A 26189-nucleotide genomic window follows, 5' to 3' on the forward strand; every position below is an offset into this window, starting at 1 on the left:
GTAAGCAAGCATAAACTAATACAATAACTTATAGATGGCTCAGAGACAACAGTCAATATCAAGTCACATAAAGAAATAGACCATGATCACTTCAACAGGCTCTCAAAACAAGCTAGCTCACTCAAGCAACCCACAGGGGTATAAAAAAACAAAACAAAGCAAGAAGCTACGACACAGCAAGCAAGCATAACTAATACAATAACTTATAGATGGCTCGGAGACAACAGTCAATATCAAGTCACATAAAGAAACAGACCACAATCACCTCAACAGGCTCTCAAAACAAAGAATCCAGGGATCTTCTACATGAAAGTGCATACCTGGAATTACCAGATGCAGAATACAAAAGTTTAATATACAGAACCCTCCAAGACATCAGGAAGGAAATGAAGCAATACACAGAACAAGCCAAGGAACACACAGATAAAGCAACTGAAGAAATTAAAAAGATTATTCAGGAACATAATGAAAAGTTTAATAAGCTGGAAAAATCCATAGAGAGACAGCAATCAGAAATTCAGAAGATTAACAATAAAATTACAGAATTAGATAACTCAACAGAAAGTCAGAGGAACAGAATTGAGGAAGTAGAAGCTAGAATTTCTGAACTCGAAGATAAATCACTTGGCACTAATATATTTGAAGAAAAATCAGATAAAAGAGTCAAAAAAAAAAGAAGAAGAAACCTTAAGAATCATGTGGGACTCTATCAAAAGAAATAACCTAGGAGTGATTGGAGTACCAGGACAGGGAGGGATAACAAAAAATACAGAGAGAATTATTGAAGATTTGTTGGCAGAAAACGTCCCTGATATAGTGAAAGATGAGAAGATATCTACCCAAGATACTCATCAAATTCCACATAAGTAGATCTTAAAAGAAAGTCACCAAGACATATTATAATCAAACTTGCCAAAACCAAAAATAAAGAATTGTAAGAACAGCGAGGGATAAACGAAAAGTCACCTACAAAGGAGAGCCAATAAGAATAAGCTCGGACTACTCGGCAGAAACCATGCAGGCAAGAAGGCAATGGCATGACATATTTAAAAAATTGAAGGAAAAAATTCCTGCCAAGAGTCATATATCCATCAAAACTGTCTCGTAAATATGAAGGTGAAATTAAGACATTTCCAGATAAATACAAGTTGAGGGAATTCATAAAAACCAAACCAAAACTACAAGAAATACTAAAGAGAGTTCTTGGTTAGAAAATCAATAATATCAGGTACCAACCCAAGACTAGAACACTGGGCAGAGCAACCAGAAGTCAAACCAGACAGGGAAATCCAAAATAAAGCAAAGCAAAATTATATATATATTAAAAAAAAAAAGCACAAAACAGGGTGACAGTGATGTTATTATATACAAGAGGACAACATTAGAATAATAAAGAGGGACTAAGAAATGTAATCATACAGCTTCCATATGGAGAGGAAGATATGGCGATACAAAGAAATAAAAGTTAGGTTTGAATTTAGAAAAATATGGGTAAATAATTAGGTAAGCACAAAGGAAAGAAACTATCCTACTGATCAAAATAAAATACAAGAACAAAATAGAGACTCAGAATAAACAAAATCAACAAAAACAAATATGAGGAAAGGACAATATATAATCTACTCAGCATATAAAATTAAGTGGGAAAAAGCAACTGTCAACAACACACAAAAAAAGACATCAAAATGATAGCACTAAATTCATACCTATCCATAATTACCCTCAATGTAACTGGACTAAATGCACCAATAAAGAGACAGAGAGTGGCAGAACGGATTAAAAAACAAGATCCGCCTATACGGTGTCTACAAGAGACACACCATAGACTGAGAGAAAGAAAAAACTAAAACTCAAAGGACAGAAAAAAAATATATCAAGCAAACAACAATCAAAAAAGAGCAGGAGTGGCAATGTTAATTTCTGACAAAATAGACTTTAAAGTTAAATCCATCAGAAAGGATAAGGAAAGACACTATAAAATGATTAAAGGGACAATACACCAAGAAAATATAGCCATATTAAATATTTATGCACCCAATGCAGGGCTGCAAGATACATAAAACAAACTCTTTCAGCATTGAAAAGTGAGATAGACAGCTCCGTAATAATAGTAGGAGACTTCAACACACCACTTCCGCTGAAGGACAGGACATACAGAAACAAGCTCCACAAAGACACAGAAGATCTAAATGCCACAATCAACCAACTTGACCTCGTAGACATATACAGAACACTTCACCCAACAGCAACCAACTATGCTTTCTTTTCTAGTGCACATGCAACATTCTCTAAAATAGACCACATATTAGGTCATAAAACAAGCCTTAGCAGAATCCAAAACACTGAAATATTACAAAGCATCTTCTCTGACAATACGGCCATAAAAGTGGAAATCAATAACAGGAAAAGCAGGGAAAAGAAATCAAACACTTGGAAACTGAACAATACCCTGCTCAAAAAAGACTGGATTATAGAAGACGTTAAGGATGGAATAAAGAAACTCAGAGAATCCAATGAGAATGAAAACACTTCCTATCAGAACCTTTGGGACACAGCAAAAGTGGTGCTCAGAGGCCAATTTATATTGATAAATGCACACATCCAAAAAGAAGAAAAGGGCAAAATCAAAGAATTATCCCTACAACTTGAGCAAATAGAAAGAGAGCAACAAGAGAAACCCACAGGCCCAGAAGAAAACAAATAATAAAAATTAGAGCTGAAATAAATGAAACAGAAAAACAAGTGAAAGAATTAACAAGACCAAAAGCTGGTTTTTTGAAAAAAAAATCAACAAAATTGATAAACCACTGGCCAAACTGACAAAAGAAAAACAGGAGAGGAAGCAAATAACCCAAATAAGAAATGAGATGGGTGATATTACAACTGACCCAACTGAAATTAAAAGAATCATATCAGATTACAATGAAAAACTGTACTCTAAAAAATTTGAAAACCTAGAAGAAATGGATGAATTTCTAGAAACACACTACCTACCTAAACTAACAGAAACAGAGGTAGAACAACTAAATAGGTCCATAACAAAAGAAGAGATTGAAAAGGTATTCAAAAAACTCCCAACATAAAAAAGCCCCGGGAGGGGGGCCAAGATGGCTGACTAGGTAGACACTACCTTGGATCCCTCTTGCAACAAAGACTCAGAAAAACAAGTGAATCGATCACGTACATGACAATCTACAAACCCTGAACAACAAACACAGATTTAAAGAGTTTATCTGAGTGGCAGAGACAGAGAACGAACAACTACGGGGAAGCAGCGACTGTTTTCGGACCCTGGAGCCAGCGTCCCAGTCAGGTAACCTTGGCGCCAGGCTTAGGACTGGGTGCAGGGAAGCTGAACACAACATCCTGTGATGGCGCAAACACGGGGCGCAGCCCTACCCCCCTGAACTGACCCCGGGAGGGGGCCCAGCCAGTCCACGCGGGCGGCACGGCTGGTGGGAGGAGAAGTCACCAGGAGCCAGCGATGGGTTTTGGAGCCGGGAGTGCAGCATCCCAGCCAGGGAACCTTGGTGAGAGGCTTTGGACTGGGCACAGGGGAGCTGAGCAGGATATCCCGTGAAGGTGCAAACATGAGGCGCAGTCCTACGCCCCTGAACTGACCCCGGGAGGGGGCCCAGCTGGTCCGCGTAGGCGGCACGGCGATGCAGCTGGTGGGAGGAGAAGTCCCCGGGAGGCAGTGACTGGTTTTGGAGCCCGGAGTTCAGCGTCCCAGCCAGGGAACCTCGGCGCCGGGCTTTGGACTGGGCACAGGGGAGCTGAGCACGGCATCCTGTCACGGCAAAAAAACGGTGCGCAGACCTACCCCCCTAAATTGACCCCGGGAGGGGGCCCAGCTGGTCCGCGCGGACAGCGCAGCGATGAGGCTGGCGGGAGGAGACGTCCCCGGGAGACAGCGACTGGTTTTGGAGCCGGGAGTGCAGCGTCCCAGCCAGGGAACCTTGACCCTGGGCTTTGGTCTGGCAGCGGAGGAACTGACCATGGCTTCTGCGGGCCAGACCCTCGGGGGCAATCTCTACACAGCCAGCACACATAGGCGACACGCCCCTCGGAAATCTCACATAAAAGAGTCATCCCAAGCAAGATAAGCAACTTTGGATATATTCCTGGGTGCTACTCTCTCCTGTTTTTCTGAACACTCCCCTACCCTTCCCAGGCGGCTTCATTAACATTGGAATTTCCTGAGCCAGAGGGAGAACACCTCCGGCTCCGCGGCTTTTCTTTTCCCTTTTTTTTTGGTCTTTTCCTAACCCATTCTTCCGGCCTGAGAGAAGCAACCACAAAAAACCCAGGGACCAAAAATCCATCCCTAACTGGACTAAAAACACAGAACCAGCTCCAGCCAAGCATATACGATCCATATCTCGGGCTTTCACCCCTACAGGGAACAAGGTGGCTATTATAATGCAAAGGCAATTCTGATAGGGATCTGACTGCATTTTTTTTTAGCGGATTTACTGGAAAAACAAGTTTCCCAGGTCTGATATCTCTGCTTATTCAACAGAGCCCTAACTAACCCACAACAGGGAACTGAGGGCTGAAGCTCCCCCCAGACCACCCAGCCTCTTGCCTTAGGGGTCTAAACAGGGTGACACCTACCAATCAGTAGAGGTACTTGCATTGGGGGCCTAAGGTACAGCTGCAGAGCCCTCCCACCAAGGTGCTTTAGGAATAGAGACACACCTACTTCACTGACACTTGGGGGAAGCCTGTCAGCATCCTGCCCCCCCCTGGAGTGTGAACCCCAGCTGCTAATAGAATCTGGTGCACACAACTATCACCAGTACTTCTCAAGGTGGATAGGTGTTAGGGTGCAGCACACACTTGATCACCCCAAATCAGATTCTACACAAGAATAGACAATAGACTCAGGCATATATATCTGGCAACAGCCCAAACCAGCTGGTAATAGGTCATAAGTAAGTCAAGGGCTACAACAATCAAGACAGCACAATCTAGTAGCTCATCCACGTATACTGAAAGAAGACAAAACAAGATAAGACTCGGTGAGCAAATATAGAATAAATCACTACAATATCTTAGTGATGGCTCGCAACAGCAGTCGAAATCAAACCACATAAAGAAGCAGAGCATGACAGCTTCTACAACCCCCCAAACAAAAGAATCAAAATCTTTCCCAAATGAAGATACAATCCTGGAATTATCAGATACAGAATATAAAAAACTAATTTACAGAATGCTTCAAGACATCAGGGATGACCTCAGAAATGAAATAAGGCAAACTGCAGAAAAAGCGAAGAAACACACTGATAAAACAGTTGAAGAATTCAGAAAGATTATTCAAGAACATAGTGGAAAAATTAATAAGTTGCAAGAATCCATAGAGAGACAGCATGCAGAAATCTAAAAGATTAACAATAAAATTACAGAATTAGACAACGCAATAGGAAGTCAGAGGAGCAGACTCGAGCAATTAGAATGCAGAGTGGGAAATCTGGAGGACCAAGGAATTAACACCAACATAGCTGAAAAAAAATCAGATAAAAGAATTAAAAAAAATGAAGAAACCCTAAGAATCATGTGGGACTCTATCAAGAAGGATAACTTGCGTGTGATTGGAGTCCCAGAACAGGGAGGGAGGACAGAAAACACAGAGAGAATAGTTGAAGATCTGCTCACAGAAAACTTCCCTGACATCATGAAAGACGAAAGGATATCTATCCAAGATGCTCATCGAACCCCACTTAAGACTGATCCAAAAAGAAAAACACCAAGACATATTATCATCAAACTTGCCAAAACCAAAGATAAAGAGAAAATTTTAAAAGGAGCCAGGGAGAAAAGAAAGGTCTCCTACAAGGGAGAATCAATAAGAATAAGTTCAGACTACTCAGCAGAAACCATGCAGGCAAGAAGGCAATGGGATGACATATACAGAGCACTGAAGGAGAAAAACTGCCAGCCAAGGATCATATATCCAGCAAAACTCTCTCTCAAATATGAAGGCAAAGTTAAGATATTTACAGATAAACACAAGCTTAGAGAATTTGCAAAAACCAAACCAAAGCTACAAGAAATACTAAAGGAAAGTGTTTGGGCAGAAAACCAATAGTATCAGATACCGGCACAACACAAGGTCACAGAACAGAACATCCTGATATCAACTCAAATAGAGAAATCACAAAAACAAATTAAGATTAATTTAAAAAAAAAAAAAAAGCTCAAAACAGGGAATCATTGAAGTCAATATGTAAAAGATCACAATAATCAAAAAGAGGGACTAAATACAGGTAGCACAGAACTGCCATATGGAGAGGGATACAAGGCGATATGGGACAATACAAGTTGGGTTTTTACTTAGAAAAATAGGAGTAAATATTAAGGTAACTACAAAGAGGTATAACAACTCCATAACTCAAAATAAAAACCAGGAAAAACGTAACGACTCAGCAAACATAAAGTCAAATACTATGAAAATGAGGATCTCACAATTTACAAAGAAAAACACCTCAACACAAAAAAGTAAGTGGAAAAATGAAACTGTCAACAACACACATAAAAAGGCATGAAAATGACAACACTAAACACTTATCTATAATCATGCTGAATGTAAATGGACTAAATGCACCAAAAAAGAGACAGAGAGTCTCAGACTGGATAAAGAAACACGATGCGTCTATATGCTGCCTACAAGAGACACACCTTAGACTTAGAGACACAAACAAACTAAAACTCAAAGGATGGAAAAAAATATATCAAGCAAACAATAAGCAAAAAAGAAGAGGAGTAGCAATACTAATTTCTGACAAAATAGACTTTAAACTTAAATCCACCACAAAGGATAAAGAAGGACACTACATAATGATAAAAGGGACAATTGGCCAGGAAGATATAACCATATTAAATATTTATGCACCCAATGACAGGGCTGCAAGATACATAAATCAAATTTTAACAGAACTGAAAAGTGAGATAGACACCTCCACAATTATAGTAGTAGACTTCAACACACCACTTTCGGAGAAGGACAGGACATCCAGTAAGAAGCTCAATAGAGACACGGAAGACCTAATTACAACAATCAACCAACTTGACCTCATTGACTTATACAGAACTCTCCACCCAACTGCTGCAAAGTATACTTTTTTTTCTAGCGCACATGGAACATTCTCTAGAATAGACCACATATTAGGTCATAAAAAAAAACTTTGCAGAATCCAAAACATCGAAATATTACAAAGCATCTTCTCAGACCACAAGGCCATAAAAGTGGAAATCAATAACAGAAAAATTAGGGAAAAGAAATCAAATACTTGGAAACTGAACAATACCCTCCTGTAAAAAGACTGGGTTATAGTAGACATTAAGGAGGGAATAAGGAAATTCATAGAAAGCAACGAGAATGAGAATACTTCCTATCAAAACCTCTGGGACACAGCAAAAGCAGTGCTCAGAGGCCAATTTATATCGATAAATGCACATACACAAAAAGAAGAGCCAAAATCAGAGAACTGTCCCTACAACTTGAACAAATAGAAAGTGAACAACAAAAGAATCCATCAGGCACCAGAAGAAAACAAATAATAAAAATTAGAGCTGAACTAAATGAATTAGAGAAGAGAAAAACAATTGAAAGAATTAACAAAGCCAAAAGCTGGTTCTTCGAAAAAATTAACAAAATTGATACACCATTGGCTAGACTGACTAAAGAAATACAGGAAAGGAAACAAATAACCCGAATAAGAAACGAGAAGGGCCACATCACAACAGACCCAACTGAAATTAAAAGTATCATATCAGATTATTACGAAAAATTGTACTGTAACAAATTTGCAAACCTAGAAGAAATGGATGAATTCCTGGAAAAACACTACCTACCTAAACTAACACAATCAGAGGTAGAAAAACTAAATAGACCCATAATAAAAAAAGAGATTGAAACGGTAATCAAAAAACTCCCAACAAAAAAAGCCCTGGCCAGGATGGCTATACTGCAGAGTTCTACCAAACTTTCAGAGAAGAGTTAAAACCACTACTACTAAAGGTATTTCAAAGCATAGAAAATGACGGAATACTGCCTAACTCATTCTATGAAGCCACCATCTCCCTGATACCGAAACCAGGTAAAGACATCACAAAAAAAGAGAATTACAGACCTATATCCGTCATGAACATAGATGCAAAAATCCTCAACAAAATTCTAGCCAATAGAATTCAACAACATATCAAAAAAATAAGCCACCACGACCAAGTGGGATTTATACCAGGTATGCAAGGCTGGTTTAATATTAGAAAAACCACTAATGTAATCCACCATATAAATAAAACAAAAGACAAAAACCACGTGATCTTATCAATTGATGCAGAAAAGGCATTCGACAAAGTCCTACACCCATTTATGATAAAAACTTTCACTAAAATAGGAATTGAAGGAAAACTCCTCAACATAATAAAGGGCATCTATACAAAGCCAACAGCCAACATCACCCTAAATGGACAGAGCCTGAAAGCATTCCCCTTGAGAATGGGAACCAGACAAGGATGCCCTTTATCACCGCTCTTATTCAACATTGTGCTAGAAGTGCTAGCCAGAGCAATTAGGCTAGACAAAGAAATAAAGGGCATCCGGAAACGGCAAGGAGGAGTAAAATTATCTCTATTTGCAGATGACATGATCTTATACACAGAAAACCCTAAGGAATCCTCCAGAAAACTACTGAAACTAATAGAAGAGTTTGGCAGAGTCTCAGGGTATAAGACAAACATACAAAATCACTTGGATTCCTCTACATCAACAAAAAGAACATCGAAGAGGAAATCACCAAATCAATACCATTCACAGTAGCCCCCAAGAAGATAAAACACTTAGGAATAAATCTTACCAAAGATGTAAAAGACCTATACAAAGAAAACTACAAAGCACTACTACAAGAAATTCAAAAGGACATACTTAAGTGGAAAAACATACCTCGCTCATGGATAGGAAGACTTAATATAGTAAAAATGTCTATTCTACCAAAAACCATGTATACATACAATGCACTTCCGATCCAAATTCCAATGTCATTTTTTAATGTGATAGAGAAACAAATCACCCACCTCATATGGAAGGGAAAGAAGCCTCGGATAAGCAAAGCATTAGTGAAAAAGAAGAAGAAAGTGGGAGGCCTCACTCTACCTGACTTCAGAAGCTATTATACAGCCACAGTAGTCAAAACAGCCTGGTACTGGTACAACAACAGACACATAGACCAATGGAACAGAATTGAGAACCCAGATATAAATCCACCCACATATGAGCAGCTGATATTTGACAAAGGCCCAGTGTCAGTTAATCGGGGAAAAGATAGTCTTTTTAACCAATGGTGCTGGTATAACTGGATATCCACTTGCAAAAAAATGAAACAGGACCCATACCTCACACCATGCACAAAAACTAACTCCAAGTGGATCAAAGACCTAAACATAAAGACTAAAACGATAAAGATCATGGAAGAAAAAATAGGGACAACATTTGGACCCCTAATACGAGGCATAAACAGAATACAAAACAGTTCCAAAAATGACGAAGAGAAACCAGATAACTGGGAGCTCCTAAAAATCAAACACCTATGCTCATCTAAAGACTTCATCAAAAGAGTAAAAAGACCACCTACAGACTGGGAAAGAATTTTCAGCTATGACATCTCCGACCAGCGCCTGATCTCTAAAATCTATATGATTCTGTCAAAACTCAACCACAAAAAGACAAACAACCCAATCAAGAAGTGGGCAAAGGATATGAACAGGTACTTCACTAAAGAAGATATTCAGGCAGCTAACAGATACATGAGAAAACACCCTCGACCATTAGCCATTAGAGAAATGCAAATTAAAACTACGATGAGATTCCATCTCATTCCAACAAGGCTGTCATTAATCCAAAAAACACAAAATAATAATGTTGGAGAGGCTGCGGAGAGATTGGAACTCTTATACACTGCTGGTGGGAATGTAAAATGGTACAACCACTTTGGAAATCTATCTGGCGTTATCTTAAACAGTTAGAAATAGAACTGCCATACAACCTAGAAATCCCACTTCTCGGAAGATACCCTAGAGAAATAAGAGCCTTCACACGAATAGATATATGCACACCCATGTTTCTTGCAGCTCTGTTTACAATAGCAAAAAGCTGGAAGCAACCAAGGTGTCCATCAACGGATGAATGGTTAAATAAATTGTGGTATATTCACACAATGGAATACTACGCATCGATAAAGAACAGTGACAAATCTGTGAAACATTTCATAACATGGAGGAAACTGGAAGGCATTATGCTGAGTGAAATTAGTCAGAGGCAAAAGGACAAATATTGTATAAGACCACTATTATAAGATCTTGAGAAATAGTATAAACTGAGAACACATTCTTTTGTGGTTACGAGGCGGGGAGGGAGGGAGGGTGCGAGAGGGTTTTTTACTGATTAATTAGTAGATAAGAACTGCTTTAGGTGAAGGGAAAGACAATACTCAATACATGGAAGGTCAGCTCAACTGGACTGGACCAAAAGCAAAGAAGTTTCCGGGATAAAATGAATTCTTCAAAGGTCAGTGGAGCAAGGGCAGGGGTTTGGGGACCATGGTTTAAGGGGACTTCTAAGTCAATTGGCAAAATAATTCTATTATGAAAACATTCTGCATCCCACTTTGAAATGTGGCGTCTGGGGTCTTAAATGCTAACAAGCGGCCATCTAAGATGCATCAATTGGTCTCAACCCACTTGGAGCAAAGGAGAACGAAGAACACCAAGGTCACACGATAACTAAGAGCCCAAGAGACAGAGAGGGCCACATGAACCAGAGACCTACATCATCCTGAGACCAGAAGAACTAGTTGGTGCCCGGCCACAACCGATAACTGCCCTGACAGGGAGCACAACAGAGAACCCCTGACGGAGCAGGAGATCAGTGGGATGCAGACCCCAAATTCTCACAAAAAGACCATACTTAATGGTCTGACTGAGACTAGAGGAATCCCAGCGGTCATGGTCCCCAAACCTTCTGTTGGCCCAGGACAGGAACCATTCCCGAAGACAATTCATCAGACATGAAAGGGACTGGACAGTGGGTAGGAGAGAGACGCTGATGAAGAGTGAGCTATTTATATCAGGTGGACACTTGAGAGTGTGTCGGCATCTCCTGTCTGGAGGGGGGATGGGAGGATAGAGGGAGTTGGAAGCTGGCAAAATTGTCACGAAAGGAGAGACTGGAAGTGCTGACTCATTAGAGGGAGAGCAAGTGGGAGTATGGAGTAAGGTGTATATAAACTTATATGTGACAGTCTGACTTGATTTGTAAACATTCACTTGAAGCTCAATAAAAGTTAATTAAAAAAAAAAAAAAAAAGTTGGAATCCAAAGAAAAAATAAGCCCCGGTCCAGAAGGCTTCACTGCAAAGTTCTACTAAACTTTCAGAGAAGAGTTAACACCACTACTACTAAAGGTATTTCAGAGCATAGAAAAGGACGGAGTACTATCAAACTCATTCTATGAAGCCACCATATCCCTGATACCAAAACCAGGTAAAGACACCACAAGAGAATTATAGACCTATATCCCTCATGAATGTAGACAGAAATCCTCAGCAAAATTCTAGCCAATAGAATTCAACAACATATCAAAAAAACAATTCGCCATGACCACGTGGGATTCATACCAGGTATGCAGGGATGGTTCAACATTAGAAAAACAATTAATGTAATCCACCACATAAATAAAACAAAAGACAAGAATCACATGACTTTATCAATTGATGCAGAAAAGGCATTTGACAAAGTTCAACACCCATTCATGATAAAACTGTCAGTAAAATAGGAATAGAAGGAAAATTCCTCAACATAATAAAGGGCATTTATACAAAGCCAACAGCCAACATCACCCTAAATGGACAGAGCCTGAAAGCATTCCCACTGAGATCGGGAACCAGACAAGGATGCCCTTTATCACCACTCTTATTCAACACTGTGCTGGAAGTCCCAGCCAGAGCAGTTAGGCTAGATAAATAAATAAAAGGCATCCAGAGTGGTAAGGAAGAAGTCAAAGTATCTCTATTTGCAGATGACATGATCTTATACACAGAAAACCCTAAGGAATCCTCCAGAAAACTACTGAAACTAATAGAAGAGTTCAGCAGAGTATCGGGATACAAGATAAACATACAAATATTAGTTGGATTCCTCTACACCAACAAAAAGAACATCAAAGAGGAAATCACCAAAATCAATGCCATTTACAGTAGCCCCCAAGAAGATAAAATAAAAAGGAATGAATCTTAGCAGAGATGTAAAAGACTTATACAAAGAAAACTACAAAACACTTCTGCAAGAAACCAAAAGAGACTTACATAAGTGGACGAACATACCTTGGTCATGGATAGGAAGACTTAACATTATAAAAATGTCTATTCTACCAAGACCTATCTATACATTTAATGCAATTCTGATCCAAATCCCAACGACATTCTTTAATGAGATGGAGAAACAAATCACCAATTTCATATGGAAGGGAAAGAGGCCCCAGATAAATAAGGCATTACTGAAAAAGAAGAACAAAGTGGGAGGCCTCACTCTACCTGATTTTAGAACCTATTATACTGCCACAGTAGTCAAACAGCCTGGTACCGGTACAACTGATACTTCGACCAATGGAACAGAATTGAGAATCCAGACATAAATCCATCCACATATGAGCAGTTGATATTTGACAAAGGCCCCAAAACAGTTAAATGGGGGGGAAAGACAGTCTTTTTAACAAATGGTGCTGGCATAACTGGATATCCGTCTGCAAAAAATGAAACAAGACCCACAGCTCACTCCATGCACAAAAATGAGCTCAAAATGGATCAAAGACCTAAATATAAAATCTAAAATGATAAAGATCATAGAAGAGAAAATAGGGACAACGCTAGGAGCCCTAATACATGGCATAAACAGTATACAAAACATTATTAAGAATGCAGAAGAAAAGCTAGATAACTGGGAGCTCCTAAAAATCAAACACCTATGCTCAGCCAAAGACTTCACCAAAAGAGTAAAAAGATTACCTACAGAGTGGGAGAAAGCTTTTAGCTATGACATTTCCGATCAGCATCTGATGTCTAAAATCTACATGATACTGCAAAAAGACAAATAACCCTATTAAGAAATGGGCAAAAGATATGAATAGACACTTCACTAAAGAAGACATTTGGGTAGCTAAGAGATACATGAGGAAATGTTCACGATCATTAGCCATAAGAGAAATGCAGATCAAAACTACAATGAGATTTCACCTCACTCCAACAAGGCTGGCATTCATCCAAAAAACACAAAATAAGAAATGTTGGAGAGGCTGTGGAGAGATTGGAAGACTTATACACTGCTGGTGGGAATGTAAAATGGTACAACCACTTTGGAAATCGATTTGGCACTTCCTTAAAAAGCTAGAAATAGAACTACCATACAATCCAGCAATCCTGCTCCTCAGAATATATCCTAGAGAAATAAGAGCCTTTACACGAACAGATATATGCACACCCATGTTTACTGCAGCACTGTTTACAATAGCAAAAACATGGAAGCAACCAAGGTACCCATCAACGGATGAATGGATAAATAAATTATGGTATATTCACACAATGGAATACTACACATCGATAAAGAACAGTGATGAATCTGTGAAACATTTCATAACATGGAGGAACCTGGAAGGCATTATGCTGAGTGAAAGTAGTCAGTTGCAAAAGGACAAATATTGTAGAAGACCACTATTATAAGAACTTGAGAAATAGTTTAAACTGAGAAGAAAACATTCTTTTGTGGTTACAAGAGGCGGGAGGATGGGAGGGTGGGAAAGGGGTATTCACTTATTAGTTGGTAGACAAGAACTACTTTAGGTGAAGAGAAAGACAACACACAAAACAGGGGAGGTCAGCACAACGGGACTAAATCAAAAGCAAAGAAGTTTCCTTAATAAACTGAATGCTTCGAAGGCCAGTGTAGCAGGGGCAGGGGTTTGGGGATGATGATTTCAGGGGACATCTAAGTCAACTGGCATAATAAAATCTATTAAGAAAACATTCTGCATCCCACTTTGAAGAGTGGCGTTTGGGGCCTTAATCGCTAGCAATCAGCCATCTAAGATGCATCAATTGGTCTCAACCCACCTGGATCAAAGGAGAATGAAGAACTTCAAGGACACAAGGCAATTAGGAGCTCAAGTGACAGAAAGGGCCCCATGAACCAGAGACTACACCAGCCTGAGACCAGAAGAACTAGATGGTGCCTGGCTACAACCTATGACTGCCCTGACAGGGAACACAACAGAGAAGCCCTGAGGGAGCAGGAGAGCAGTGGGATGCAGACCCCAAATTCTCATAAAAGGACCAGACTTAATGGTCTGACTGAGACTGGAAGGACCCCGTGGTCATGGCCCCCAGACCTTCTGTTGCCCCAGGACAGGAACCATTCCCGAAGCCAACTCTTCAGACATGGATTGGACTGGACAATGGGTTGGAGAGGGATGCTGGTGAGGAGTGAGCTTCTTGGATCAGGTGGACACTTGAGACTATGTTGGCATCTCCTGCCTGGAGGGGAGATGAGAGGGTATAGGGGGTTAGAAGCTGGCGAAATGGACACGAAAAGAAAGAGTGGAGGGCGAGAGCGGGCTGTCTCATTAGGGGGAGAGTAATTGGGAGTATGTAGCAAGGTGTATGTAAGCTTTTATGTGAGAAACTGACTTGATTTGTAAACTTTCACTTAAAGCACAATAAAAATTATAATAAAAAAAAAACTTAAAAAAAAAATTTGGAATACTGCTTTCTTGCTGAACAACGAAAACCCGGAAGAGCTGCCCCACTCCTACTCCGATAAAATAAAAAAAAAAAAACTGAACAGGAAAATTCATGGGACACCACTTCCATAATTTGGTGGAAATATTTGGTTGATAGGAGTTTCTTTATTGTATATATTTTTTCAAACAGCAAATACATGCTGAAAAGTTTCAAATTTTGTGTTCTCATTTGAATGACAATCTTTTAAAACATTAATAAAAGCATACTCTGGATCATCTTACAGGTGAGTTATTTCATTGTCTGAGCTGAAGTTGACAAATATGAAAGCACCAAGGCCTACGTTCGAGCCAGTGCTAATAGAAGCCAGCTGGACTCCATGCTTAAAGGGAGCATCTTTGCTGTGCCCAGGTAAGGGTCTGCAGAAATGTATCTGAGAACGTGACTGGAGAACTGACACAGTGCTGGGCTTAGGGGGCAGGCAAACAAGTGCAGACGGGCCTGCAGTGTCGCAGCCACCCCATATTCATGATTTGCACGAGAGTTTGGATTTATAAGAAAACATTACTGGCCACATTAAATTAATGTTGTTCATTTGAATGTAATAGTTTTGCCATTTTGTTTGTATTTAATTTGTAAAGATGTTTGGTTTTATAGTTGTATAATGGCTATAAACAGAAGGAGTTCAGTCCTATTTTATTTTTATACATATTTAAGTAACATTATAATCAAAACAATTTAATTCAATAGTGCACTCATCAAGAGACTGTATTCCCTTAAAAAAAGAAAGAAAAAAAATTTCTCCTCTAGTTATGTCTGAGAAGCACTTTTCTACAGCTTTTTCAGTGATAAGAAAAGACACTGGAGGTGATACCATTATTTCCAAACCAAATTCACATTCGATTATAGGTAGGTGAGGGTGTACTTTAAAGGTACACTAGTTCCCCAATTTTTGTATTCGCAACACGAGCCATAGTTTAATGAATATTTTATTCTTTGCAAAAATAATAATAATAAAAAATCAAACTTTGTGATTCTTTTTTTAAGTTACATCCCACTTGGGTTGGAAGCATCTCAGAAATTCTCTAATCTAAACTACCCTCTCGGGGCACACTGCAGAAACCTTTATAACCACTGACATTTAGCCATCCAAGCGCTCAAGTGTGCTTGAGTGAGGTGAAGGGGTTTTGAATTTAGAAATGCCTAAGATATGACTGTGAGTTGCTTACTGCTTGACGTGACTCGTCCCCATGACGAAAGTCTCCTCTGGTGTTTTGCTGTATGGGTTTTTGAAGGAAATGAGTTAGAAGGCTGAGTGTCACCTTGAGGTCAGCTGGACGCACAGCACAGCCCAGGCAGGGATGCTGGAGCTCAGAAGCAGAGGGGGCTGAGAGCATGTAAGCCTTCCTGAAAATGGGCAGAAATCTTCGGAAGAGATTCAGACACTTGTAGGGCACTGAAATGTGTCCCTGGGTGGCGCAAATGGTTAAGCGCTTGGCAGTTAATCAAAAGGTAGGCGGTTCAAATCCACCCAGAGACACTTCTAAAGAAACACCTGGTGATCTGGTCTGAAATTTCACAGCCTTGAAAAACCCTGTGGAGCACAGTTCTACTGTGCACACATGGGGTCTCCATGAGTGGGATCAACTTAATGGCAACAGGTTTGGTTTGGGGCACTGAAACTGGGCAACCATTTCTGGACCTCAGGAGCTGGGGAAGTCCCTTCTGACTCCTGTCTCCAATGCCAGATAGGACTTACAAGCACATCTACTCTTTTTCAGATTTTCAAACTGGATGTCAAAAGTACTAAAAATGATGAGTATTTCTAACAATGATCAATAACATGCTAACTCATTTTTCCCAGTTTCTCTAAAAGTTACTAGCCAGCAGCACCTGTGTCCTTTCTCCTAAGAAACCGCTTTTGATGGCTTTCAACAGTACCGTAGAAACCAAGTAAGAAAGACGCTTTTTAAGAAAATGTCACTGTCACTGACAAAAGCCTTATTCTTTGGATCCTGACACATCTTTGTTAAGTTAATAAGCCCTGTGAACCTCCTAGGTGATCACCACACGCTTCTTATGTTAACTTGTATTACCTACTCATTACAGTCAACATCAATATATAGGTTTTCAAAAAGCAATAAAGAAAGCCTTAAACCCAAACAAAGGAGACAACAGAAGAAAAATCAGACTATAGTTTTACTTTAAAATCTGTTTCTGCATTTACTATTTCTTTAAAATGCTTCCTTCTGGGTTTGCCTGAGGTTACTGCAAACCTCTATTAAAAATAGCTAGAGTAACGAAAATATAAGCTGCTTTCAAAATGTAGCAGACGAACAGCACATGGATGGTACAGATGACGTAATTTCAGGACATCTCCAGTCTTACAGGGAATCTCAAATTGTTGTCCTTAGGACCAGTGCCAACAGCACAGGACCTGGAAACTCATGAGAAATGCAGATTCTTGGGCTCCACCCTAGCCCTCCTGAATCAAAAATTCTGGGGAGGACCCAGCAACCTGTGTTTTTACAAGTGCTCCAGGTGATTTTGGTGCATGCTAGAGCTTGCGAACCACTAGTTTTGAGTGAAATCTGTGATTTCAATGTTCAAAGCCCAGCTCCCACATAGAACAACGATCTTAAGAAGCTATTAAAAGAAGCAGTGGGATCAGAGTATGGCTCAAGACAGTAAAATTCATGTGTTTGAAATAAAATCAGTATTGTCTTCATGAAGCAATCTCTACATGGTGTTTGAATTTATAAACAGTGTTTGAATATAGAAATACATCCTAGGAGAGCTGTTTTAAAATCGATTCAGTTAAAATTTGAAAAAAATATAGAGTCATCACAATACAGTCAACCTCACACTGAGGTCTATGGCTGCTACTGTGCTTTTTAAAGACTGGCTAGACTATATACCTTGCCTACGAATTCTTTCATAATATAAAATTGTTCCACCAGAAAAAAAAATGTGGCATTTCAAAATCTTAATTGTAACCATCATGTCCCTCCCCATCTATTTAATTACAACTACAGATTCTCCCAGCCTTCTAGTAATAAAAGGAAATATCGCCTAAGCAGAAGAGCCATAACTTCAAGCTTGCTTTTTATTTGAGTTATAAACTAAACGTGGATTCTCAGATCTAACATCACTTTAAGAACAAGATGGAGTATGTTGGAATCATTATGAAAGCTGTCAAAACTTCTGCTGTTCCTTCCATTAGGCTTCAATTTGTGTAAACTCAATACTTCCAGACGTGAAGGCTTTTTAAAAGGCCATTAATAAAAGACCGGCTGGTTTGAGGACTGATGAACAATCTACTTACTCCCTTGTCAAGACTACAGAAAAGTTGACGTGGAAGCAATACCTTGATTGCTCCTGGAGCCTACCTGCCTACAGGTGACGGTTTGGAATTCCGAGGCTTCTTCACCTGGGCGTACAAAGCATCCATCATATGCCCTTCTCTCGGGCTCTGGGGTCTGGCCATGGAACCGTCATACGAAGGCATTCCCCCAAACATCAAATCGTCTTCACAGCCAAACGTCCGATGAAAGTCTTGGATTTCAGCATAGTCACGCTCTCGGGCTTGCCGCTCTCTAAATTCTCGAGTTTTAGCTTGAATCCTGTAAAATGAGGACAAAGCTGATAAAACAGAAACTATCTATCCCTTTTCTAATAATTGCTCTCAGAAACATTCATCAAAATATGTTATAAAATACATTTTATTTCATGCAGTTATAGGAAGATGAGTGGGATGAGTGTTCAGCTACATTAATTTTAGATTGTCACAGTAATGTCATGGATGCCCAAAAACAACCAATTCAGATACCTTTCACTCATGCCAATAAGATGCAGTCATAATTCAAATCTTAAGTTAAAATTTCACTTATTAGTTCGTGTCATGGATTGAATTATGTCCCCCCAAAAATGTGTGTATCAATTTGGCTGGTCCAGGATTCCGGGTATTGTGTGATTTTCCTATACATTATAAATCCTGCCTTTATGATGTTAACGAGGGAGGATGGGTGGCAGTTCTATTAGTGAGGCAGGACCCAATCTACAAGATTGGATTCTGTCTTGAGGTAATCTCTTAACATGTAAAAGAAAGAAGGGAGCAGAGAGACAGGGAGACCTCAAACTACCAAGAAAGAAGCACCTGGAGCAGAGCGCATCACCATTTGGGGTTCCTGCACAGAGAAGCTCCTAGTCTGGGGGAAGATTGAAGAGAAGGCCAACAGAGATAAAACCTTCCCCTGGAGCTAATACCCTGAATTTAGACTTTTAGCCCACTTTACTGTGAGAAAATAAACTTTCTCTCTGGTATTTCTGTTAGAGCAGCACTAGATGACTAAGACAACTAGTTTTTTTTTTATTAACTTTTATTGAGCTTGAAGTGAATGTTTACAAATCAAGTCAGACTGTCACATATAAGTTTATATACACCTTACTCCGTATTCCCACTTGCTCTCCCCCTAATGAGTCAGCCCTTCCAGTCTCTCCTTTCATGACAATTTTGCCAGCTTCCAACTCTCTCTATCCTCCCATCCCCACTCCAGACATGAGATGCCAACACAGTCTCAAGTGTCCACCTGATATAAATAGCTCACTCTTCATCAGCATCTCTCTCCTACCCACTGTCCAGTCCCTTTCATGTCTGATGAGTTGTCTTCGGGAATGGTTCCTGTCCTAGGTCAACAGAAGGTTTGGGGACCATGACCGCCGGGATTCCTCTAGTCTCAGTCAGACCATTAAGTATGGTCTTTTTGTGAGAATTTGGGGTCTGCATCCCACTGATCTCCTGCTCCGTCAGGGGTTCTCTGTTGTGCTCCCTGTCAGGGCAGTTATCGGTTGTGGCCGGGCACCAACTAGTTCTTCTGGTCTCAGGATGATGTAGGTCTCTGGTTCATGTGACCCTCTCTGTCTCTTGGGCTCTTAGTTATCGTGTGACCTTGGTGTTCTTCGTTCTCCTTTGCTCCAGGTGGGTTGAGACCAATTGATGCATCTTAGATGGCCGCTTGTTAGCATTTAAGACCCCAGACGCCACATTTCAAAGTGGGATGCAGAATGTTTTCATAATAGAATTATTTTGCCAATTGACTTAGAAGTCCCCTTAAACCATGGTCCCCAAACCCCCGCCCTTGCTCTGCTGACCTTTGAAGCATTCAGTTTATCCTGAAAACTTCTTTGCTTCTGGTCCAGTCCAGTTGAGCTGACCTTCCATGTATTGAGTATTGTCTTTCCCTTCACCTAAAGCAGTTCTTATCTACTAATTAATCAGTAAAAAACCCTCTCCCACCCTCCCTCCCTCCCCACCTTGTAACCACAAAAATATGTGTTCTTCTCAGTTTATACTATTTCTCAAGATCTTATAATAGTGGTCTTACACAATATTTGTCCTTTTGCCTCTGACTAATTTCACTCAGCATAATGCCTTCCAGGTTCCTCCATGTTATGAAATGTTTCATAGATTTGTCACTGTTCTTTATCGATGCGTAGTATTCCATTGTGTGAATATACCACAATTTATTTAACCATTCATCCGTTGATGGACACCTTGGTTGCTTCCAGCTTTTTGCTATTGTAAACAGAGCTGCAAGAAACATGGGAGTGCATATATCTATTCGTGTGAAGGCTCTTATTTCTCTAGGGTATATTCCGAGGAGTGGGATTTCTAGGTTGTATGGCAGTTCTATTTCTAACTGTTTAAGATAACGCCAGATAGATTTCCAAAGTGGTTGTACCATTTTACATTCCCACCAGCAGTGTATAAGAGTTCCAATCTCTCCGCAGCCTCTCCAACATTTATTATTTTGTGTTTTTTGGATTAATGACAGCCTTGTTGGAGTGAGATGGAATCTCATTGTAGTTTTAATTTGCATTTCTCTAATGGCTAATGATCGAGGGTGTTTTCTCATGTATCTGTTAGCTGCCTGAATATCTTCTTTAGTGAAGTACCTGTTCATATCCTTTGCCCACTTCTTGATTGGGTTGTTTGTCTTTTTGTGGTTGAGTTTTGACAGAATCATATAGATTTTAGAGATCAGGCGCTGGTCGGAGATGTCATAGCTGAAAACTCTTTCCCAGTCTGTAGGTGGTCTTTTTACTCTTTTGGTGAAGTCTTTGGATGAGCATAGGTGTTTGATTTTTAGGAGCTCCCAGTTATCTGGTTTCTCTTCGTCATTTTTGGAACTGTTTTGTATTCTGTTTATGCCTTGTATTAGGGCTCCTAAGGTTGTCCCTATTTTTTCTTCCATGATCTTTATCATTTTAGTCTTTATGTTTAGGTCTTTGATCCACTTGGAGTTAGTTTTTGTGCATGGTGTGAGGTATGGGTCCTGTTTCATTTTTTTGCAAATGGATATCCAGTTATGCCAGCACCATTTCTTAACAAGACTATCTTTTCCCCAATTAACCGACACTCGGCCTTTATCAAATATCAGCTGCTCATATGTGGATGGATTTATATCTGGGTTCTCAATTCTGTTCCATTGGTCTATGTGTCTGTTGTTGTACCAGTACCAGGCTGTTTTGACTACTGTGGCTGTATAATAGCTTCTGAAGTCAGGTAGAGTGAGGCCTCCCACTTTCTTCTTCTTTTTCACTAATGCTTTGCTTATCCGAGGCTTCTTTCCCTTCCATATGAGGTGGGTGATTTGTTTCTCTATCACATTAAAAAATGACATTGGAATTTGGATCGGAAGTGCATTGTATGTATACATGGTTTTTGGTAGAATAGACATTTTTACTATATTAAGTCTTCCTATCCATGAGCGAGGTATGTTTTTCCACTTAAGTATGTCCTTTTGAATTTCTTGTAGTAGTGCTTTGTAGTTTTCTTTGTATAGGTCTTTTACATCTTTGGTAAGATTTATTCTGAAGTATTTTATCTTCTTGGGGGCTACTGTGAATGGTATTGATTTGGTAATTTCCTCTTCGATGTTCTTTTTGTTGATGTAGAGGAATCCAAGTGATTTTTGTATGTTTATCTTCTAACCTCAGACTCTGTCAAACTCTTCTATTAGTTTCAGTAGTTTTCTGGAGGATTCCTTAGGGTTTTCTGTGTATAAGATCATGTCATCTGCAAATAGAGATAATTTTACTCCTCCTTGCCGTTTCCGGATGCCCTTTATTTCTTTGTCTAGCCTAATTGCTCTGGGTAGCACTTCTAGCACAATGTTGAATAAGAGCGGTGATAAAGGGCATCCTTGTCTGGTTCCCGTTCTCAAGGGGAATGCTCTCAGGCTCTCTCCATTTAGAGTAATGTTGGCTGTTGGCTTTGTATAGATGCCCTTTATTATGTTGAGGAGTTTTCCTTCAATTCCTATTTTGGTGAGAGTTTTTATCATAAATGGGTGTTGGACTTTGTCAAATGCCTTTTCTGCATCAATTGATAAGATCACGTGGTTTTTGTCTTTTGTTTTATTTATATGGTGGATTACATTAATGGTTTTTCTAATATTAAACCAGCCTTGCATACCTGGTATAAATCCCACTTGGTCGTGGTGAATTATTTTTTTGATATGTTGTCGAATTCTATTGGCTAGAATTTTGTTGAGGATTTTTGCATCTATGTTCATGACGGATATAGGTCTGTAATTCTCTTTTTTTGTGATGTCTTTACCTGGTTTTGGTATCAGGGAGATGGTGGCTTCATAGAATGAGTTAGGTAGTATTCTGTCATTTTCTATGCTTTGAAATACCTTTAGTAATAGTGGTGTTAACTCTTCTCTGAAAGTTTGTTAAAACTCTGCAGTATAGCCATCCTGGCCAGGGCTTTTTTTTGTTGGGAGTTTTTTGATTACCGTTTCAATCTCTTTTTTTGTTATGGGTCTATTTAGTTGTTCTACCTCTGATTGTGTTAGTTTAGGTAGGTAGTGTTTTTCCAGGAATTCATCTATTTCTTCTAGGTTTGCAAATTTGTTAGAGTACAATTTTTCGTAATAATCTGATATGATTCTTTTAATTTCAGTTGGGTCTGTTGTGATGTGGCCCTTCTCGATTCTTATTCGGGTTATTTGTTTCCTTTCCTGTATTTCTTTAGTCAGTCTAGCCAATGGTTTATCAATTTTGTTAATTTTTTCGAAGAACCAGCTTTTGGTTTTGTTAATTCTTTCAATTGATTTTCTGTTCTCTAAATATTCATTTATTTCAGCTCTAATTTTTATTATTTGTTTTCTTCTGGTACCTGATGGATTCTTTTGTTCCTCACTTTCTTTCTATTTGTTCAAGTTGTAGGGACAGTTCTCTGCTTTTGGCTCTTTCTTCTTTTTGTATGTGTGCATTTATCGATATAAATTGGCCTCTGAGCACTGCTTTTGCTGTGTCCCAGAGGTTTTGATAGGAAGTATTTTCATTCTCGTTGCATTCTATGAATTTCCTTATTCCCTCCTTAATGAAAGACAACTAGTTTTAAGGAATCACTAGGGATGGCTGCACAACAGTGTAAACATAATTAATGGCTCTGAATTGTACAGTTCGAAATGGTTAAAATGGCAAATTTTATGCTATACATAGTTCACCACAATTTAAAAAAAAAAAAAATGTTTTTCAATCACCAGGAACACATGGTGTTATGATTGAATTATGTCCCCCAGAAGATATGTTGCAGTTCTAACTCCTGTACCTGTGAATGTGACCTGAGTTAGGCAAACAGCATTTTTCTTTTGTTATCACTCGGGTCAAAGGAGGTCAGCCTGGAGTTAGGGTGGGCCCTCCCTAATTCCTACTGAGGAATTCCTGTCTTGTAAAAATGAGTGGCACACAGCAGGAAGTGGCAGGTCATGTGATGATGGAGGGAGATGCATCTACAAGCAGCCAAGAAACTCCAAGAATTGCTAGCAGTCACCAGAAGCTAGGAGAGAGGCCCACAGAAGGAATGTTCTATACTCCAAGCTTCCAGAAGTGTGAGAAAATAAATTTCTGTTCTTGAAAGCGACCTACTTGGTGGAAACTAAGACACACAGTCTCATACATTCACTTGGATTTTACTCATTAATTTTTGTTAAGACAACAAGTGGCTTGTAAAAAGTCACACACACATATATTATATACATGCATACATTTGTAATTTGTATCTCTTCCTCATTATAAATTAGCCATAAACACTCAAAATACTATTGAGATAGGGAAGAAACAGGGACTGAGCCCCTAGGCAAGGAGCCCTGCAACACCTGCAACTTGCAACTTACTTACAATACTATGTGCTTGGCTAATGCAAAACCCCCATCCTGGAATGTGCCAAATGGAGAGAACAATGTACTCCCTTCTAAGGACAGACCAGATCTGGTCCCTGGAGCATGCACAGACATCTTTAAGGTGACTGACGGATAACCTCCGCGTGATACAATTACCTGAGACAGGTATCAAAACGGCGCAGCAGGGGACTGTAAGGGCGTGACACCCCATAATAAGTCCGGTCACCCAGTCCCAGGAGCCTTTGCTACAGGTTCCATCTTGGAATCCAGAGGCACGTGCAGCCTAATTTAGTATGCACCACCATTCTGAGAAGTACCAGCCCCTTGAAAGAAACCTGCTAAATATTCATTATCCTATTATCCTCGCCAAACCCATATAAGCCCCAGAAAAACCTTTGTTCGGGGGAGCAGAGGCTAGCGTTTCTTAGTCCCTCTCTGTTTCCTGCTTGTGAGCCTTCACTTTTTGCTGCTGGCAAAAACCTTTGTTTGCGTGGCACCTCTGAGCCTCTGGTCATTCTTGGTCCGTAGAAGGCAAGAACCTAGGCAGGGCTTAGTCCCAAGCTGGGTAGACTTGCCCTGTAACAGAATTTGGCGGGCCGGCCAGGAGTGATTTTTCTTGGATCTGGGTCTGAGAGCAGCGGCTAGGAAACCTACAAAGCTCTGATGGATAGACAAGCAGCTGCCAGGGTTCTGTTCGTCCTGTGTCCCTCCCTCCGGTGAGTATATCTCCAGGCCTACTCCTCTCAACCAGGTTTCTACAAGAACAAAGGATGTCCTTTTATCTTTTACTCTGCAACCCTGACTTCTGGTTTTCATCTACAGTGAGGGGCTCGGCCCCAAGACCCGTGAGACCTGGTATTTGCCTGTGGTGAGGGGCTCAGCCCCAAGACCTGTCAGACCTGGTGTTTGTCTATGGCGAGGGGCTCAGTCCCAAGACCCATGAGACCTGGTGAATCTGGTGTACTTGATAGACACTCTCCCCAGACTGAGTTGAAAAGCCACCTGCCCAGACCCGCACAATCCAGGAGTGTCACGAGAGGAGTGATTCCCCTCAACTGAGACCTGGCATCTGCAGTAAGGGGCTCGGCCCCAAGACCTGTGAGACATGGTGTAGTCTGCAGACCTGGTAATTGGCTTTTTCTCTCTTCTCCAATTCACTTTCCTCTCCATTTTATTTTTCTTTTGATTAAGTGCTAGCTGGTGGGTAATAGCCCTGGTGTTTTGCCCAGTTAGTGCGTTTCTAATGCCTCATTATTTTCCCTCCCTGTGTCCCCACTTATAGGGGCCCCAAGTTTGTGATTACTTTTGTAGGGTTTCAATTCTTAATTGTTACCCAGTTCAGTCCCATTATTGCATTTGTGATCACAAGGAGGGACTCTTGGTGACTCTAGAGCTTGGGCAGGCGTATGAGTATGCGGCAGCTGCCGGTTTTGTGTGCCTGGATGTTGTCCATCTCTGGTTGGTGTACCCTGGTTCTGGGGAGTGGATGTAGACATCTCTGTTTAGATTGGGAGATTGAAGCCCCTCTGTCTGGTATTGGGGATAGGAGGTATCTGGAGGATTGAGGTGGAGATTCAGCTATTCCTAGTAATAGGTTAGACCTCACTAAGATTACCTTTGTTCCCCCTTTCCCCTTCTCCCTTGTCTGGTCCGAGCGCTCTCTGTTTGTCTGTTTGTCTTATGTGTGACCGGGACTGTCTGGGAGGTTGAGACTGCAAGATTATTTCCGTTGCCTCTGTGTGTGTCTTATGTGTAATTTATGTGTGATGCATAGGAATTAATTGGTGAAAAGAAATTCAGGTTAAATTAGAACATACTTATAGAGACTCCTGAGAATTTATTGATTGGGCTGAAGAAAGAGATGCACAGGGAAAGCAGATTTTCAGTCTAGACTGGGATTTGAATCACAATACAGAGAACACTCCGGGCAGAGTGTTAAGATTTGAAAAAAAAGAGGTTCTCTCCCAGAGCTGAGAAAACTCTTGGCTGCAGCATGAGAGACAAGTAAATTGCTATTGGACTAAAAAGAAAAAGCTGGTGGTATCAGCTACCCATAAAAATAAAAAGCTAGGTTCTTGGGAACAGTTAATTGGACAGAATGAGAAATCAGGAGAAAACAAGCCACATGGCTTTAAGAAAAAAGAAAAAGCTAAGGTTTTTATTTTAAGATCTTTGGCTAAATAACTAAAGTATTGTTTCTTGGTAACTT

General features: G+C 40.1%; 1 protein-coding gene across 18 annotated transcripts in view; it reads right to left on the bottom strand.

Annotated features, from left to right (window-relative positions):
* Nucleotides 1-26189, bottom strand: part of PARD3 (par-3 family cell polarity regulator) — an 870612-nt gene that overhangs the window by 219667 nt on the left and 624756 nt on the right. For all 18 annotated transcript variants that reach the window (XM_049885016.1, XM_049885003.1, XM_049885008.1 and 15 more), the window contains one exon: nt 18176-18409. In XM_049885016.1, the coding sequence (XP_049740973.1) occupies nt 18176-18409 (234 nt within the window). The remainder of the gene's footprint in view (nt 1-18175; nt 18410-26189) is intronic.

The sequence above is a fragment of the Elephas maximus genome, chromosome 4, assembly GCF_024166365.1.
Source record: "Elephas maximus indicus isolate mEleMax1 chromosome 4, mEleMax1 primary haplotype, whole genome shotgun sequence".
In the NCBI taxonomy this organism is placed as follows: Eukaryota; Metazoa; Chordata; class Mammalia; order Proboscidea; family Elephantidae; genus Elephas; species Elephas maximus.